Source organism: Lampetra fluviatilis, chromosome 1 (assembly GCF_964198595.1).
Source record: "Lampetra fluviatilis chromosome 1, kcLamFluv1.1, whole genome shotgun sequence".
NCBI classification, from domain to species: Eukaryota; Metazoa; Chordata; class Hyperoartia; order Petromyzontiformes; family Petromyzontidae; genus Lampetra; species Lampetra fluviatilis.
In genome coordinates, this window is record NC_136275.1 from 41172257 (window position 1) to 41192534 (window position 20278).

At 53.2% G+C, this 20278-nt stretch overlaps 1 protein-coding gene across 3 annotated transcripts; it reads right to left on the reverse strand.

Annotated features, from left to right (window-relative positions):
* Positions 1-10468: 10468 nt before the first annotated feature.
* On the reverse strand, positions 10469-20278 carry MIEF2 (mitochondrial elongation factor 2). 3 transcript variants are annotated; one of them, XM_078863247.1, is made up of 4 exons: positions 20252-20278; positions 17384-17569; positions 16563-16779; positions 10469-15897 (listed from the first exon to the last, which is right to left on the reverse strand). In XM_078863247.1, exons 1-4 carry the CDS (start codon positions 20276-20278, stop codon positions 14756-14758), a joined length of 1572 nt encoding a protein of 523 aa, XP_078719373.1. In that variant the 3' UTR covers positions 10469-14755. The 3 variants fall into 3 exon arrangements, with proteins under 3 accessions (XP_078719373.1, XP_078719393.1, XP_078719384.1); XM_078863267.1 differs by lacking the exon at positions 20252-20278 and adding an exon at positions 18775-18937; XM_078863258.1 differs by lacking the exon at positions 20252-20278 and adding an exon at positions 18746-18937.

Genomic DNA, 20278 nt, shown 5'->3' on the forward strand with positions numbered 1-20278 from the left:
GTGTGCTCCAGTGTACTCCAGTGTACTCCAGTGTGCTCCAGTGTACTCCAGTGTGCTCCAGTGTACTCCAGTGTGCTCCACTGTGCTCCAGTGTGCTCCACTGTGCTCCAGTGTGCTCCAGTGTGCTCCAGTGTGCTCCAGTGTACTCCAGTGTGCTCCAGTGTGCTCCAGTGTACTCCAGTGTGCTCCAGTGTGCTCCAGTGTACTCCAGTGTGCTCCAGTGTACTCCAGTGTGCTCCAGTGTGCTCCAGTGTGCTCCAGTGTGCTCCAGTGTGCTCCAGTGTGCTCCAGTGTGCTCCGGTGTGCTCCAGTGTGCTCCAGTGTGCTCCAGTGTACTCCAGTGTGCTCCAGTGTGCTCCAGTGTGCTCCGGTGTGCTCCAGTGTGCTCCAGTGTACTCCAGTGTGCTCCAGTGTGCTCCGGTGTGGCGTTTCAAGCCGAGCTGGTGCGCTCGGCTGCACAGCCCCATCTGCATGCCTGGGATCCCCCGTTGCCTGGTTTCCATGAAAAATGTCTTGAAGATGAATTCCCGAGAGCGCGTTTTGTATTTTGGCAACCAGACCCAGCCTTCCAGACGGAGTTCACTTCCCACAGCATCATCGTCAGTAAGCGATACTGGGCCAATGAGATGAATCAATCTGCCCGTGCTGTGAGAGTGCCACACGGGGAAGTGTTCTTCCCCCACATTTAGAAACATGCACTTCGATTATTTGGATCTAGTTGCCGAAGCACGGCATCATGGCTGGAACACCGACGTCCGACCAGTGGAGGTGGGCTGCAGAGGTTTTGTGGCAACATCTACAACCAGACTGCTTAGAGACCTGGGAATTAAGGGCCAGAGCCAGCGTTCGGCAATCAGAGCCGTATCGGAGGCGGCAGAAGGCAGCAGTCAGTGGCTCTGGATGAAGAGGAAAGACCCCAGCTGGGCCCCGAAGTGAGAGGGCCAGGAGGTATGCGGTCAACAATGCTTGACTCAGGGAGGAGGACGCCCCTGCCATGCATAGTCCCATGGGACGTTGGCTGTCAACAACAAGGCAACTCCTATGACTAATTGGGAATGGGACGCAAGCGTAGGATTGATAACCCTGTCGCTGGCCGCCTTTGGGGAGGGTGTATAGTGTGAAAGGCCGAAACACCCTAGGAACCAAAGGTTCACTACTGACGATGCGCTCCCCAAATTTCACCAGGCTCACTGTTCATGAACTCTTGGAAGTGCTTGCACAAAGGATAGTAACATATCATCCTGTGTTCTTGGAATCGGCTGCTATTGATTTCCACGCGCACGATAATCCACTTTGTTGAGCTATGATCATTCGTGATGGCGAGGTCGCGCCTGAACAACGAGAATCTTCGCATTGTTCTCAGATAGCCCTCAGAGGTGAGTGATGCAAGCCATGCGCTCTACAACATTTTGTATTTGAACTTTTTTTTTATTTTACCAGGTAAGGTCCCACTGAGCTATGCAGCTTTTTTTCGGAAGTGACCTGGCCACACAATGATAGCGCAACGAAGTGGCTTAGCACGTGGAAATGTATAGCGGTCAAATACTCTAAAAGCGTGATTCTAAATGTGGAGGACCAGGAAAAAATCCCACGCGACCACGAGGAGAGAGACACGCAAACTCCAAATATACAGGCGCCAGGGTCGGGATCAAACCCACGGCCTCCTGCACACCAAGCGATGGAGTTAGCGGCAGCCTCAAGGGCACCTCAGCGAATACCTTGAGCCTGTCTGTCAGGATCTAACAAATACATATATCGCTTTCATTCTAAAACGCTGGTTTTTATCAGAGGCGATTTGCGACAATCCAAAAACGTCCCGCATTTTTCTGCGGCTTGAGTTATTGGTGCTCGTGGTTAAATGGTGAAGTGGCTCACGTGTTGCATCACTGCAGCAAAGCCCAAGAACACGGCCGTGTGCTGATTTGTATTCTAATCCAACGGCTGGCGATATGGTCGGTGGGGTTATTTGCGATTCACTGCGGATTTTCCTCCCACGATTCCAGGAAACCAACATGCTGAACTTTTACCTCCAACGTTAAGAAGATATATTTAACCCTTGCATGCCTTGAAAAGCTATTTTTACAAAAATAAAAAAAACATCCACCAACATTTCCTGCTCGCTAAACGTTCTTGTGCAATGTCAAACGATCCCTGGTCGGGTGCGGGTAACTTTGTGAATGAGTTTCAGATTCCTGAGTAGGTTAATATTGTGTGCGACGTGGGCTGGGCTCCACTGTCATGCTCGGCCACCGCATGCCCGAGCATCTTCGGTTTGGCTGGATAGAGGTGTGGGGGCGAGACGGGCGCGGCGCGGGCTGGAGAAGAGATGGAGTGATGTGGTACAGGAGGACGTGGAGCTGAGTGAGTGGGTGAGTGGGTGAGTGAGTGGGTGAGTGGGTGAGTGAGTGTGTGAGTGACACGGGCTGGAGAAGAGATGGAGTGATGTGGTACAGAAGGATGTGGAGCTGAGTGAGTGGGTGAGTGAGTGAATGAGTGGGTGAGTGAGTGGGTGAGTGTGTGAGTGACACGGGCTAGAGAAGAGATGGAGTGATGTGATACAGAAGGACGTGGAGCTGAGTGAGTGGGTGAGTGAGTGGGTGAGTGAGTGAATGAGTGGGTGAGTGAGTGGGTGAGTGAGTGGGTGAGTGGGTGAGTGAGTGTGTGAGTGACACGGGCTAGAGAAGAGATGGAGTGACGTGGTACAGAAGGATGTGGAGCTGAGTGGACTTGCCGATGACTGGTACCAGCGGTGTCAAGATCGGCCTCAGTGGAGGAGGCTCGTGAAGGACGCTGCTACTGGGCAGTTGGAAGCAGTCGCCCTACAGCAACAACGGAGGGCAGATGAGCGACGCTCACAACAACGAGTGTAGCGCCGGGCGGCTAAAGCGCAGAGTGTTGGCACAGCAGGGGAACACAGTTGGTGCATCTGCCAGTCAACCCATGACACCTGCAGGATCTGTCCCGTGACCTCCTGCCAGCGGGCCTTCGACACTTCACGTGACGGCCTCAAAGTGCACCTGGCCTGGCACAAGCGCCGTGGTGACGTCTCCGCCACTTAGTGGTGAACGGCGACGGCTGTTGTTGCACCGCTGTCAAGGCGCTCACTCGCTCGCTCGCACGGGGAGGGTGTTGGGTCGACTCACGCCCAATCGTCACGGGGGGGTTCCAGGCGGATCGCGGCTACGGTCGCCTTGGCGTCGCGGAAATGTCTCCTCGTTAAATGAAGAAGCCGCGTAGCCCTCCCTGGGTTGTTGTCGCGAGTACTGTACCCGTGTTACTGGCCGTGTCCGCTCATCCCGTTGTTTCTATGCACCGAGGTGTATTCTTCACGACTTTGAAAGGACAATCGATTTTTTTTTCACAAAGTAATTTGTCCAAGCCAACTTATATCACAGGAAATGCATTTGCATTCATATCGCCTCATGTTTGTTCATTATTTAATGTTTCTCCTGTCACGTGACCACTGTTGCCCTGATTTATGTTTGTTTCGTCGTCGTCGTGGTCGCTTCGAGATGTCAACTCCCTCGCCTGGTGTACAGGAGGTCGTGGGTTCGATCCCAGACCCTGACACCATGGTGGTTAGGGAGATGTTAACTCCCTCGCCTGGTGTACAGGGGGTCGTGGGTTATATCCTGACCGTGAAGCCTGCTGTATTTTTGAAGTTTGCACATTCTCACCGTGGACGCGTGGATTTTTCTCCACATTTAGAAACACGCGTTTAGATTATTTGGCTTATATAAATGTCCACGTCATGATGAGCCACTTCGTTGGGCTACAATTTGTGACCAGGTAGCTTCCGACAAAAAAGCTAAACGGCTCAGTGTGTCTTACCTGGTAAAATAAAAAAAACCAGCTTAGTTTACAGTCATTTCCTTAAATGGTCTTCCCAATAACCCACTCATCCACCCCAATAAAGAACATTCCAATGATAAGACTTCGTTGTTTCCCACGCGATAACAAACAGATGTTGGAAAATGTTCTAAATGCGCCAATTAATTCAAGCCCGGGGCTTGTCTGCAGCGAGGTCTGCGTGTCGCCTTGCACGCCAAGACACTGAGAGACATTTGTTCAGATACTCAGGTGTATTGAAGAATCAACAATGTAGTTATCTGCATTGAATCCCACACAAAGATTGTTTTCGGTTAGGCTGTCCAAACACAACACTCTGAACACGGGGTAAGCATGTATGTGTATGTTGAACTTCTTTCGCACCGTACGTAGCCAACCGTGCTAATCGGAGGTGCGGGGGAAGGACAACAAACTAAACACACAAAAGCAGTTTTACATAAATTAGTTTTCAATCTCGATTTAGAACCAGTGGCCTCCCTTCTGCAACTGTATGAGGAGAAAGGGCCAGCGAGGTTGTATTGCGGGGATCATTGCCACGTGACGTGGGAGATCAGATCATTTGTCCACCATGCACTTTGTGTTCTTTCCCCATCTAAGAAAGGTCGTCGGCAAAGGTTCAGCCCTGCAATTACTTGCTCAAGTCAGTGCTGGTGGAAGGGGCCTCCACTGGAGAGAAGTCAAAGGGGAAGTCGGGTGGTGAATGAGGAATTTAAACTCTCAGACGAGTCATTTAAAAACGGAACTGCTTGACTTTTTCAGTTCCTCATTCATTGAAAATAATTTCCTTACGTGTCCACATGTCATGCACATTCACACAGACGTACGTGTGTATGTATGTAAAACGTCTTTCGCACCTTACGTAGCCAACGGTGCTAACCGGAGGTGCGGGGGAAGGACAACCAACGAGACGAAGGCACCAGACACAGCCCTCGTTTCGACCGGGAGCATCGCGCCAAGTCCGGCGCAACGCACGAGGGGGGCAGCTGTGAAAAAGAGCTTCATAGCTCATCGGATTCCTCCAGGACACGTGACGAAGCCAGCGATCACTGCAACCAATAACTCTGCGCTCTACGGGCCCACGCGAGGCTAGGGCAGGTCGCACGATGCAATTGCCGCCGGGGTTTCTCGTTAGCAGCCAGGAATAAAACTCGGGGTGAAAACTTTACAGCGTCGTTACAGACCCGCCACGTCGCCGCTCCACAACGACTTGACGAATGCCCCGAAGGGACATTCCCAGGGGAGCCTCGAACATTCAATTCTTGCGCCCTCCCATACGCCCCCCATACCGTAACAAAGACACATGGCCGTCACCTACCCCCAACGCTATATCTGCCCCCCAAAGACAAAGGTCCCCCGTGTAGCCTTAGCAAACTTTTACGGCAAGTGCTGTTCGCGAGTGGCGCCTATGGAGGCCTGCACGGCACACGGGGGGGGGGGGGGGTAACCAGCACCACTCCCGGCCGCCTTTTCTGTATCCCGAGTGGCGATGTTTACACACCGCAGCAAATATTCATTTGAGGCTGAGTAGACCTAGTGGAGGCCCAGGACCGATTCAGATAATCGTCACTACCTCCCCACCACACACACACACGCGCGCAGTAGCCATGTAGCGTATACTCTACATGTGTTTTCATGCACACACACGAAGTGTGAACAGCACAAATGTATGCACGACACAAATGCACCGCACTTCTCAAGCCAGTCTCTACCCACGGAAAATGGGAGATTCTCCCAGCTCAGCAAATAAATGTTCAGTTACAAAACTGTAAAATATACAACGCTTGTTGTATATTTTAGAGTTTGCGTCTCTCTCTCCGTGGCTGCATGGATTTTTCACGAGATCCTCCTGTTTATCCCTCCACATTTAGAATCAACATCCGTTTAGAGTATTTGGCTGCTATACATTTCCATATGGTGAGCCAACTTCCTTGAGCTATCATGTGGCCAGGTCGCTTCTGAAAAAGAACTCCATAGCTCAGTGTGCCTTATCTCGTGATATATTCGTTTTAGCTCTGCGAGTATCGCAGGTGGGCACAGCTCGTTGGACCAGGTGAACTCAAGATCACTCATCCACAACTATTCTCAAGTCTCGCTCCTCTCTTACACGATGGGAATGCAGCCAATTGCCTCTAAAGGTGATTCAGAATCCACCCTACAGATTGTCTACATCTCTCTTAAGATTTCGCACGCAATTTGGATAAAAATAATTAAACGTAGCTGCTGCCCAAAGTGTTTATAACCACCTAGTTTCGTCTCTAGGTGGTTCAGAATGGTATCTCCATTCTGCCACCTGTCCTCATGTAAACTATTAAAATAACTTGTGAATAATCTAATTAAACGCATACATATAAGAGATATATTCTTTTCGCAGTTCCTAAACGATTGTTCAGTGTTCCTGATTGCAAAAGGGACATCATTACACTCGTTATCCACGAGGCATCGGTCACCTCTTGGGCTCAAAAATTTGCCGACAATTTCAGCAAAAAACCGTGGAAACAGGAAGCCGCTCTTTAACGTTGGCACTTCACCAAAGTTTCCACGAGAGCAAAAGGCACGCCGCAGCCACGCAGGGAGAGCCAAGCTCGCCCGCACCACCAGCCTCGTGCCTTCATCTCCGCAGCTCCTTCCTGTTACTCAGAGACAACGCGACCCCCGCCACAGAGCCTGTAACAGACTGATGGGGCAATTGCATGTTAGTGAGCAGCACCTATGAAGGCCGGCACGGCGCACGAGAGGGTGGGTGGCCAGAAACAAGCCCGGCCGTCTTTGTCTCCCTCGTGGCGATGTTTCCACAACACCCCAGGTACTAATTTGAGGCTGAATCAATCGAGGGGAGGCCCAGGACCGGTTCAAATACATTCGCAACTGTTATTGATCGTGAATGGGAATCGAAACTCGGTTCGCAGAGTTCGTAATAACCAGAACGACAGAGAGCAGATACAATTCCTCCGTATGCCACTTCAATGGATACATCCTCTAGGAAGGCAAGGAGTAGCAGGGTTGAATTTCTCACACTGCACTCAGCAACGTTTGTTAGACAATATACAAATAATAATTTGGTGACACGAATGTCAAAAGGCCAATTTAATGTATTATCAATTATGCAACATGGCCTTTAATTCTCACTCAGAACATTCCCTGTGGACAAATCCGAGCCATTGGCAAGTGCGAGGAGGACAGCTCGAATCGTCCTTGAGAGAGGAGTGGTGGCGCCGTGGTTAACGCACTGCACGAAGAACATCACTTACCTTAGATCTTGACTTATCGATTACCTTCTAAATGTGATTCCTGGCCAAGATGAGGACCAAGTGAACATCGTGGCCAACTGTGGTGTCCACCCCCCCCCCCCCCCCCCATAAAGGATCCGGAAACAGGAGGCCTTCATCCAGCAGTGGATTCACACAAGTCCGTAAACAACTCGTTTATGTATCGTCCTTTATTTATTCAGGAGAGTCTCCGTGGCGAAGACAACGCGAACCTTTGCAGCAGCATTTCTCTTGACATTCGCCAAGTCGTTGAGCAGCGCCTCGCAGAGCACCACGTGGACTCGTCTTACAAATGGCTCCGGCACGGGCACGGGGATTCGTGTGGGGACAGCGACACAGACTCGTGACTGGCGATCATCCACGGACATATTTGCTGCAAAGGAATCCGCAGAGACGAATCCAGCAGCCAGGCAATCAACGAGAGGCCACAAAGAAGCCGCATTGTCGGGGCGAGTGGGAGGACGACGCGCGTCCGAGAGCCCAGCAGCAGGCGGCAGCAGCAGCAGAGCCACGAGGAGGAGACGTCCTCCTCCCCCAGCCACGGAACGACTCAGCGCCGCTCCAGAGGACGCCGCCTCCTACGATTGGCGCGGCTGGCAACGTGCGGCGCGAACGGCGTTCACCATGAATCTTGACTTAAAGCTTTCGTGACTGCAGGCATTCATATTATTTGGGTCTTTCGGTAAAGTCACGTAGATAGGTTAAAAAAAAATAACAAAAAACTACGACGTTTCGATCACAACACAAGCGATCGTCATCAGGAGGAAAGAGGGAAGATGACGATCGCTTGTGTTGTTATCGAAACGTCGTAGTTTGTTGTTATTTTCTTTTAAGCTATCTACGTGACTTTACCGAAAGACGCAAAGAATACGTTCACCGTACATACACTTTACAACAAGTCCTCAATATGCCCCCGTCTTAGTTGTACAGGAACACCGCGATTCACGTCTCCCCATTTTTCCTCGTTTCACAAAATAGTCGTCACCTTATTATCAACACCGCTACCCGACGATGATTATCGTCGCCTGAACCCCACGCGGACCTCGCTGACAGCATTGTCCGTTCCTTCTTGTTATCCGTCGCCTCTCAGCCATCGCACCCACCACCACCACTCACTACGACCGTGTAACATCGCTTCCATTGACATCGTTTCGATATTCGTCGGCGCACCTTTCAGGAACGCATCCCGCCCTCCCCTCACGTAAACCGGGGAATTGCTGTAATAACACAAATTCATCACATTCATCATTAACCCGTTGCTTAATAGGCGACGCTTCAGGCAATGGCGCGTCTTCAGAACAAAAAGGCCGTTCTTTAGAGTGGCAGAGCCGTTGCATGAAATGCCACCGATTATCTGTAGTTGCCTCCCAAGGGCAGTGCTCGTGCCAAGTGTCTCAGCGTTTTGTAGCGTGTGTGTGTGCACCAATGTAGCGTGTGTGTGTGCACCAATGTAACGTGTGTGTGTGCACCAATGTAGCGTGTGTGTGTGCACCAATGTAGCGTGTGTGTGTGCACCAATGTAACGTGTGTGTGCACCAATGTAACGTGTGTGTGCACCAATGTAACGTGTGTGTGTGCACCAATGTAACGTGTGTGTGCACCAATGTAACGTGTGTGTGTGCACTAATGGCAACGCAGTATCACAAACAAGTTACATTTCAAAGCTGCATTGGCTGACTGTAACGCGAGCAGTATCCACTCACTCTTGTGGATTAGCGCCATTGGCTAGGTACGGTGCGAAAGAAGTTCAACGAAGTTTGGGAGAACTCGCCGAGGTGCAGGGAACCAGACGAGCTGGAAGGCAGCAGCCACGAGCTCTGCGGTCCTCTGTGTATAAAGGTGTTACCTGCCAATCACCGAGTGGCGCACGTGGGAGTAACCCGGACAAGTCCCACGCGTGCACAGATGGGGGGCCACGTGGTACTTGCTCGGGGAGGAGACGGAACAGCTGAGCTCCACACGTGTCTGTACTGCCCTCTCCTGGCAAGCCGGGGGTATTGCACTTCCCTGACGCCCATTTGCGCAATCCACCAACCCCCTTGCCTCCAGTGCTGGATGACAGGCCACGTGCACAGCCAGTACCGCCTGGCAGTGGTGGGGAAGGTTGTCATCCAAAGGCCTCCGCCGGTTCAATGCAAATCTCCCACGTGACAAAGAATGCATGAACACGTGGGCAGTGAAGCCAGCGAGGGATTTGGAGACCAAGGGCACAACATGTCCACGCCTGAACTCCGACCCCCAGCAAAGATCCCCCCGTGTCGCCTTCAGACTTCACAGACTGTTGGGGCTTAAGTGCTGTTAGCGAGCGGCACCCACGAAGGCCGGCATGGCACACGAGCGGCCCCAGCACCACGCCCGGTCGCCTTTATTTCCCGTGTGACGGTGTTTACACACCGCAACAGGTACTCATGAGGCCGAATCGACCTAGGGGAGGGCCCACGAGAGGTTCATATATTCGCCAGTTATTGGTCGTGAGCGGGAATCGAACTCTGGTCGCCGGGTTTGTCGCGCGGCGCGTGAACCTTTACGCCGTCGCCGCCGCCACCATAACCCCGACAACAGCAGAACGTGCATCGCTCAGCCCTGGGCGCACACAGAGCCACGTGTCCTGCGTCACACGAGTTCGAGCTCAGTCAGATTGACAACCAGAACATGCGCGTTGATTTGTTTTAAACACCCAATTCGCTTTACTCCAGCTGGCAACGAAAGTGGCACGTGAGCAGCTGAATGATCGCTGCTATCCTGGGGTTTTGCCGAGCGAGTTTGTGCCGGGGCCGTACACCACGACAGTGGGCCATCGTCTCGGGGTCTTGCGACAATTGGCATTCGGTGAACTCGAGCCACCCCAGGAGCAACCCATCCGCGTGCCTGTCTAACCGTGCACAGCGAAGCATCGCGGCGTCTCCTGCGCTCGTCCAGAGATGCGAAGCGCTGCTGCTTGCCGGTTCCACGACGGATGACGTTTCACACGAGGGCACGATGACGCAGAGTCGCGGAGACCCTCCATCACCCCCGCAGAATGGCTTTGTCTGGAGAGGTAGGAAGCCGGCACGGCGCACGAGGGGGTAACCACTATCGAACCCATCAAGAAAGCCTGTATTATGGATACTGGTCGCGAAAGCCGACGTGTAAAACGGATAGACTTGCTGTTGCGCGTTGTCATATGAAGCGGATGGAAACCGTGAAACTACCAAGTTCATCGTGCGGCACTCTGTTTCTGAAGACGCTGCGAGAACCACGTTGTTGTTGTTGTGAAGAGTCTGGATGACGCTAGCGTGGGTCATCAGGCGTTTCCTGTACGCACCTTCATTGGCCGAGGCGGACACACACATCAACACGTAAAGTTCAGAACGTTAAATTCTGAGAGCACCAGTATCATGATTTATTAACACTTAAGAGAGACAATTGGTATGTTTGACAATGGGACGTGTTATTTAATAATGCTCTGTATGCAGGTGACCAGGCTGAACAGATAGATACATTACTGCACTGTAAAAATATAGGTATGAAATCATGGGAAGTTGCCACAATAACAGGCAGGGCTCCTGGAGGTTCTCATCTTGGTCTGGCCCGAGAGGCGAACGAGCAGTCCGCTTTGGAGGCAAAATCACTTCTGCATGAACTGCATTTTGCACACGTTCACATGATGTGCATTGTAACTATCCACTCATTTCATCCACGTAAGTTTTAACCATGCAAAACTCTGCAAAGATTCCAGACTCGGGTTTTCATCCGCTTTTGGTGGATGGCATGGGAACACGTAGTGGTTGTTTTGTAATCTTGTGGCAAGTGAATTCATCCTCACAGATTGTGGCCAATGCATCTACCGCACAATGTCTCAACACAGGCAAATTATGCCTCTGCTGAGCTAATATGCATCTCACAGCGGTGCTGTTGATTGGTATATTATTGAATGATAATCGCAGTGCTTAATTGTAATATGGAAGCCATCTGTACCTGCAAAAAAGTCAAGATTTTACACATTTCCAACCAAGCTTATGTTCCGATCGCAAATATATATACGCTTTCATAAAATGCTTAGTTATGGGTGTTTTTGTCGATCAGCGAAAGCATCTTGAGTGCAACGCGTGACATCTCCGTAGATTGTATCATGCGTCACAACATGACGTTGGGTTGCGTACGACATGAATCACGGCGCTGCAGTTGGTGTCAACCTCGCCACTGAAGACGGTTACCGCGCCATGTTACGAACCCAGCGACCCGAATTCGATTTCCTCACGGCCAACACCAGTGACGATTATCTGAACCGGTCCTGAGCCTCCCCTAGGTCGACTCAGCCAAAAATGAGTACCTGGTGCGGTGTGTAGTAAACATCGCCACACGGGAGACAAAGGCGACCGATCGCGATGCTGGCCACCCACCCCATCGTGTGCCGTGCCGGCCTTCATAGGTGCTACTCGTTAACAGCACTTGCCCCAACAGTCTGTTTAGGCTGGGGGAGGATTATTTGTCTGAAGACCGACCAGTGGTGGGTAACATCCTGCCCACGGGCTGTCGACCCCCTGGTGGTGGCCTGTTCTCAAGTGTCTCTATGGTGATGTGTGGTGGTGGTTACCTGGTCTCAAGTGTCTCTATGGTGATGTGTGGTGGTCTCAGTGTCTCTAGGGTGCTGTGTGGTTAACTGGTCTCAGTGTGTCTAGGGTGATGTGTGGTGGTAGTCTGGTCTCAGTGTCTCTATGGTGATGTGTGGTGGTGGTTACCTGGTCTCAAGTGTCTCTATGGTGATGTGTGGTGGTGGCCTGGTCTCAAGTGTCTCTATGGTGATGTGTGGTGGTGGTTACCTGGTCTCAGTGTGTCTCTAGGGTGATGTGCTTGAAGTCCACCGAGGTGAAGGAGGGACGCTCATGTGGCCCACCGGCTCGTCTACGTTGCCCGTCACTGCTGAAGACCCTGTGACGACCATCGCACGCGGTCAGCCGTTACGCGCCAAAGTCAACAGCCGAACGTGTTTTCGGAGAGCTCTATGAGTGGTTGAAAACCTCTTGGCACGGAGGAATCCTCAAAGCCGCTAGCAAGAGGTAAAGGACGTCACCGTAGTAATGCAACGTAATTCAGGGTGCGCAGCGCACAATTACAATCTCCACAACACCTGCAAGTCCCTACTGGGAACGGCCGCTCTACACCAAGGCTACCCGTGTCTCCCTTGCGGATACGGGAGACATCTGCTATAGCTTTCAGCGGCATTTGAACGTAGGCAGGGCAAGCATTGAACTGTATATTCTCTTTCTTCCGCCTGATGACGATTGCTTCCGTTGCGATGAAATTATTTTTTCTACCCACGTGACTTTACCGAAAGAACCAAAGAGTATGGATTCCTGCAGTCACGAAAGCCTCACTTGTGTGAGTGGGGTATTTACAATTGCATCTCGGATATGCATAAGCTCCTTAACTAATTAGATCTCTTTTCAACAGTACATCAGAGCTGAGCCGGGGCCCTACCAAGTTATCCTAGCATGGCACGGGAGGCACTTGGTCACTTTTCCACAGTATGTACTGTATGGTGAACTTAGTTCGCACCGTACGTAGCCAACCATGCTAATCAGAAGTGAGGGGGAGGGACAATAAACTAAACACAAACAGCAGTTCTAAATAAATGAGTTTTCAATCTAGCTCATTTAAAAGTGCATAGCTCCAGTGGCTTCCTATTATCGGAAGAGCGTTCCAGACAGCCGCAGAAGCTCATCTGGCAGCTTTGCGAAGCGGTGACTTGTCTTTGTTCGATGGCTGGCCAATAGTCGCCGCTGCGAGGATGACCGGAGATGGCGCGAAGCCGTGACATGCCGTGCCGTTAAACGTCGCACGCACTGAAAGAGTTTAGATGCACGTCCATTTAAATGGGGTGATGCTGTTTCGCCATTGTATTAACCGATTTCACGCACAATCAACGCGTCATTAACCCCATACCGGGCCCTGCTTGGCCCCGAGCCACGACGAGATATCACACGAGGCCAGCGTATTGCGAGATGGTTCTGGCTCTGTATGGGAAACAGTGAAGGCCCTGCTCTGGCTCGGCTCAGAAGTGCCAGTGGGAACGGGGTACAAGAGGTCTACGACTGTAACTGTGGCTCCACACAGCCATTCATAATGTCTCGCTGTACCCCCAGGAAAATGTAATCGCTTGTTCACTCGTAGTGTTTGAGAAATATTGCTTTCAAATCGCTTTTATAATGAAGCACACGACCGACGAAAACAACCACGTTGGATGAGAGCACGTGCTAAAGAACACGTATGGACAATATTTACCACAATGGATACCTTGACAAATTGGGTATTCAAGATCTAGAGAACAGCAAAAGCTGCCTCTCTTAAAATGTCCAGACTTGGGGGACTTCGAATTCAGTGTAAACGGTCAGTAGATGAAATTGTAGAGGATAAGGCAACCAGCTGAGAATTCTAGGATGGGCTGTAGCATCAACGGTGGTTGGGCTGTCCGGATGCTTGGTGATTACAAACCAAGCCGTACATGAGCACTGCACACGCAATGCAGTGTCCTGTGTTCCAGTCACATTTGGGTTCCGTGGGAGACTGTAATATTCTGGATGTATAACATTAAATTGTAAATGAATAAATCTGTGGATTGTATTTATCAATGCCATGAATATTTTGTGCAATTCGTAGACAGAATGACAGATGATGAATGCATAAGCACCTAACCCATAGCCACCGGATTAGGCTGGAGAGAGCATTCCCATTATTTCCCAGCTTTAATAGCATTTCCCTAGCCCACATAGCACTGCAGCTGGTTCAGAAGATTGCTCACTTGAATATTTAATGATTAGGCGTGTTGTGCACTGCCAACTATTTCTCAGCAATCTGTAACAATTGCACTGGCAAGAGTAGCAAACATTTTTTAAAGCATTTCAGCAACACAGATGACCTTTCCTTATGTTCAGCAACACTGAGTGGGTCTGTACAGAGCGTGGATCACCCCAGGTGAGAAGCTGCAGGTTGCTGCCAAACTTCTGCATTCGCAGCAAAAAGTACATTTCTCCGCCAGAAGATGCAGTTTGTGCGTGAACTGGAAGTCACCGGGACGCCCAAATTGAGGACTAAGGGTGCAGACTAGTTAGACGGGCGACTGGCTGCACCCACGCAAGATCCCTTGCCAATCACAAGCACGATTGAGGATTCCGTTCAGACTCGTGTCAACGTGGGAGAGTGAGGTGACCTCTGCACGGGCTGCGATCCACATCTTCCGTACAAATGCTTTCTTGGGGCGCCCCGGTGATAACTCCCTCGCGCCTGGTATGCAGGAGGTTGTGGGTTCGATCCCGTCCCTGACGCCTGCTGTATATTTGGAGTTTGCGTGTCACTCTCCCCGTGGTCGGGCGGATTTTACTCCGGGTCCTCTGGCTTTTCCCTCCACGTTTAGAATCGACATGCATTTAAGAGTACTTGGCTGATATAAATGTACACATGTTGATAAGCCACTTTGTTCAGCTGTCATTTGTGGCCAGGTCACTTCTGAAAAAGAGCTACATAGATCACTGGGCTTCACCTGGTCAAATAAAACAAAGAGACCCTCACGGCCCGAGCGACCGGTGGGGGAGTGGGGGTACGGGGGCCCCTCGGGCCGCAACCGTGCGTCTTGGCCGAGTCACCAGGCGCGTCGATAGGCATCAGCCTTGCAGCAGCTTCTCGGGCTGGGAGATGGCGCTGTAGAGCGTGTAGCCGAGCTCGTCCACCTCGTCCTCCGAGAGTGGCGCCAGCAGGTTGAGCGCGGGGCAGAAGGCGGCGGGGAGGGAGCCGCGCTCCAGCCGCTCCACGAGCTCTCGCAGCAACTCCAGAAAGCGCTCGGGCAGCGCGTCCTCGGCCCAGTCGACGGCGCCGGCGTCGCACGCGTGCAGGATCAATGAGCGCAGGTGCTCGGAGCGCAGCCGCTCCAGCCCCGGGTGCGTGCGGCACACGGCCTTGAGCAGCTTGAGGCAGAGCAGGCGGGAGCCCGAGTCCCGGGCGTCCAGCTCGCGCAGCCGCTCCGTCTCGACGGCGCGGAAGCTCTGGCGCCAGAGCGTCTCCGCGTGCCGCCCCCCGGCGCCGCCGGCGTCCCCGGGCCGCGCCACCAGCGTGCAGCTCGCCAACGTGACGCGCAGGAGCACGTCCACGCGCAGGCGGCGCTCTCCCGCGCCGTCCGGTGCCCCGTCGCCCTCGCCGTCGTCCTCCCCGTCCCCTTCCCGGTACGTCACCTCCAGCGCCAGCCCGTCGGCCGGCGCGCACGGGCGCACGCGGTACCCGAGCGCGGCGCCGATGGCCGGCCAGTTGACGCTGTCGGCGACGATGCGGCGCAGCGCCTCCGCGATGGCGACCGGGGAGAGGTACGCGCCCACGAGCCAGCGGTCCCAGACGCTCAAGCCGCGTGGGAAGTACTCGGCGTTGTCGCGCCGCAGCAGCCAGCACCCCGGCGCCGCCATGATGGTCTCCTCTCCCGGCACCGCCGTCCACAGCCGCTCCTCCAGCAGCAGCGGCAGGGCGAGCGCGACGCGGTCGGGAGCCACCACCGCCAGGTCCTCGCACAGCCCCCCGCACAGGCTCATGTCGTCCAGCGGCAGCTCCGAGTGCCGCGCGCGCAGGAACTCGCGCAGCTCCGAGCAGATCTCCAGCGCCACGTGCTTGGCCGCCGCCACCTGGGACGGCGCCACCAGCACGCGGCGCCGGTAGAAGGAAAGTAGATGCCGCTGCAGCGGGGCGCGGCGCGGGTCCGGAGCCGGCACGGCTCGTCCCACGTGAAGCCCGGCGCCCGGGGCCAGGCTGTTGGCCGAGGAGCCTGAGGGGACGCGGCACAAGCGCGGGGCCGGTGAGCACGAGGATGGCGGACAGAGCGAGCGCGGCAATGGGGAGGGGGGGGGATTGCAGTGCCGTTTGGGGTGTAGGAAGCGCCCAAACGACGTGACCGCATCTGTAGACGCTGGACACCCGTGGGATGTGCATCATGAGGACACGGGCAATCAGGGAAGATTAAGGCAAGCCCTCGCTTAACGCACGGTGTTCACACAAAGTGCTTTCGCTAGAACGCGGTTCTTCTATGTGGGAACATTTCTCACACAACACGGAACACTCACCGTAATAACACGGTTTCTGAGCGTATGGTTTCTGAATGGTTGACAACTACTTCTTAAGCTGTGCAGCTGAGCGATACAGTGACACAGTACGCAAAATGATAGAGTAACGTGGCGGCGTACACTCAAGTTATTTGTCCCGCTATCGCACTGTGCGTGCGGAATACATCATATCTCGCTAAACCTGATCATTAAATTATTTATAGGGAAATGTTTTTGCTCAACGGATTTTTCACTTAATGCGGCACGTCTCGAGGACTGGCTGTATTTCACATGTCAATAAGTCGGGGGCCAGAACCGAATCACAAATCACAATGAGAGGCGAGTCGTGAACGCCAGTCAACTATCCCCCCCCCCGGCCCGAGTGTCGTACTTTTGAGCTGTTCGTCGTCGAGGACGGCCGCGTCACCCGCCAGGCCCTGGGGCAGGCTCTGCAGCGAGCGGCTCACGGTGGCGCGCATGTCGTGCGACAGCAGGCGTGGTGACGCCCCCACCCAGCTCGGCTCCTCCCAGCTGCTCAGCCCAGCGATGCCCACGTCCTCGGGCTTGCGCGTGGGGCTGACAGGGGCGCTGACGGCGCGGTCGTACGCCTGCGCACATGCCCAGTCGTGCCGAGGTTAGTGCCGTGTTTTCTTTCTCACTTATTTTATCCCGATTGATCTCGTCAAGAAGCGTAAACCGTCACGCAAACTCCAGACATCCTCGCAGCGGCTTTTGGCTGGCCATCTAACAAAGACGGTCACTGCATCGCGTGCTTTCAGATGCGCCTCTGTGGTCGTCTGGAATGCTCTTCCTTCCTATATTAGGAAGCCACTGGAGCAATGCATTTTAGAATCTAAATTGAAAACTCAATTTAGCGCTGCGCTGGGAAATCGGCGACACCAGTTCGATTCCTGCTCATGGCTAACATCAGTGACGATTACCTGAACCGGTCCTGGGCCTTCCCTAGTCGACTCAGCCTCAAATGGGTACCTGGTGCGCCGTGTAAACATCGACACTGGGGAGAGAGACAAAGGCCAGTTGGGAGTGGAGCTGGCCACCCTTCCCCTCGTGTGCCGCTGTGCCGGCTTCCATCGGCGCTGCTACTCGCTAACGGCACACTTGCCCCAGCAGTCTGTTCAGGCTATACGGGGGGCGGTGATCTTTTGTCTTTGTTTTGTGCGTGCGTGCACGTCCACGTGTGTGCGTGCGGACCCGCTTCACGGCGAGTGTGGCGATGCCCAGCATGGCGGCGCCGCCCACGCCCAGCACGAGCCGCGCGTTGGAGAGCACGAAGTCGATGGCGTGGCCGATGCCGCGGTCCCCCCTGTTGCCGGGGGGTCCGCGGCCCGCTCCCGCTGGGCCCAGAGAGCCGTCCCCAAAGCCCGCCATGGCACTGCCCTGCACACAGAACACCAGAGACAAACATGGATCGCCTGTCACAGACTGTTGGGGCAAGAGCCGTGAGCGAGTTGCACCTCGGAAGGCCGGCACCGCGACACACGAGAGGGGTGGGGGGCCAACACCACGCCAGGCCGCCTTCGTCTCCCTAGCGGCGATGTTTAAGCACGATTAAAAAGGACTTTTTGCGATTCTGAAAAAGTTTTAAATACTCCATTTGAGAGCAGCGTAGACATGAGGGATGTGGAGAAACATGAGTCGACTGAAAAGTCCAGCACTGCAGAGTCGTGCATTTTTATTGTGAAAATGTAATCACAACGAATGTGCGATTGAGCCCGACTGTCCCAGCAGTGTATTTACGTTGTAACACGAGGAGGAGCCTGCTGGTCTCGTTAGAGGGAGGCTGCGTGTCGATCGATGTGACAAGATTGACGCGCAGCTGAGATGCACGGAACAGCGCCACAACACGGCGCGGTGAGAATGAGTGAATTACGAGTTTAAAATAACCCGGCCAAGGGAGGCACAGACGTCAAACACCCCCCCCCTCTCACGAATCATTTACAGAAACAAGGCCGCAATGTTTCTCACAAATCTCAGTTATCAGAAGCAAAGAGAATTGCGTCTCGTCAGTATCGTTAGCGTGGGGTCACGTCTCGTGTTCCATGATCTCTGTGCTCGTGTCCCTGGTTCCCATCTCCTGCCCCTTGATCTCCGGTCCCATCCCCTGGACTCGTCTTCTGATCCTTGGTCTATGTCCCTGATCCCTCATCTCCCGGTCTCTCTGGTCCCCGGCCCCTCGGGAGGGGGGGGGAGAACGCGACGGGAGGAGGAGTCGCCTTAGACCACAGCGTCAACCTCGTGTGCGTGCCGCGGGAGATGCGGGGTAAGGCCAAGTCAAACATCCCCCCCGTCGGGCCTTCACAAACTGTTGGGGCCGGCGCTGTTAGCGAGCACTTGTGAAGGTCAACACGGCACACGAGTGGGGAGGTGACCAGCACCACGTCCGGCCGCCTTTGTCTCCCCCGTGCCGATGATGTTTACACACCGCACCAGGTACTCATCTGAGGCCGAGCCGAGCTAGGCGAGGCCCAGGACCGGTTGAGTTACTCGTCACTGGCGGTCACCGCGAGCGGGAATCGAACTCCGGACGCCGGGTTCGTAGCGTAGCGCGCTCACCACTGAGCCACCGCTCTCCCGGCACGCACCGTGAGGCTGCCCGCGACGGGCACCACTGGTTCCGAGGCGAAGGAAGCGCGAGGGAAGTGCGAGGAGGAGCGGCGAGGAGGAGGGCAGCGGCGACGAATGAGAGAAGTTCGAGGCGACTCCCCGCGTCTCCCGCCCGAGGCCTTCCCACACGGGGCGCTCACCGGAAGCGGCGCCACGGCCGGAAGTGGCGTCATATCGGTATCCCGATCGGAAGTGGCGTCACCGGCATTATTATTTTTAAAGCGATAACAGTACAAATATTTATAACACATTCGTGAATAAAACCGCGGCATCGCGAAGGGAACTGTGTACTAGTCGACGTTTCGGGCAATGGGTCTTTCTGCACGGCACGGCCGAAGATATATTGTAAATAGGAAGTGACGTCATGGTAGCATGGGACCCAAGGGGGAGGGGGGTGATGGGGGGGGAGGGATTGGACGAGCATTGGGAAGGGGGTCCTGGCCACGTGACCTCAAGGTTACAATACATTAATAATACTTACTGATGTTCATCATTTTTTGCATGAAAATAATGTTTGCCACCTGTATTGTTATGCGCGCTATTACCCACACCCCAATGTGAAGCCCCTTGTATATTGCTCATCGGAAAGAAATGTCGCTGGCGAGAACGCATCCTCATGTATGCAATGGTATCACGATCCCGGTTAGTGCTCACTCCTCTAGCAAGACATCTTGAGCGCGCTAAGCGAGGCCTGCCTCTATTTCGTTTCACCAGGCGAGAGGTCTCAAGACACGAGGCGGGATGAGTCTCATTTGCAAAAGTGACCTGGGTCAGCCAAATTACAAAAGAAAAACAAATAAAATATCGCACGGTCCAGACATGGAAAAAAAACGATGTCCTGGGAGAAATCTAGACTATTGCATCATCATAAATCAACTAAAGTGTTAAATAATAACACATCTTCTGGAGTCGAAGACCGGGGAGCCGTCTGATTGTTAACAATTCCCAGATTTCGCACGCAGTTTAGATCTAAAGCATTCAGTGTAGATGAGGCCCAAGGTGTTTGGATCCCGCCATCGTGCCATCTCTGCCGATCGTTTGTTGTGTTGTTTGTTGTTGTAACCTTCTGACCCGCCCCTACTGGACATGTGTGAAAAAGAGCTCATAGGATTTCTCTAGTACTGTATATATATTCTGATTCTGTCCTCATTTAAAATTGACTATTAAAATCACTTAAGTTTAAGTGTGAATGTAATTGTACAACATACTGTAAATGCTATGAAATCACTTTGTTTTTTTTACTTTTTTTGACTTTTGACTTTGACTTGACAACATACTGTAAATGCTATGAAATCACTTTGTTTTTTTTTATAAGCATAATTGTGGAATGCTTTGATGTCTGTCGACCGAGTCTTAGCTCAATGGACTTCACTCAGTGGGCAATAAACCTGTGATTGTGATGTTTGGCATCGATGACTATTGACCCAGCGGTGCAGAGGGCTGCGGGGCACACACCACGTAGCAAATTCCCGACGTGCACAT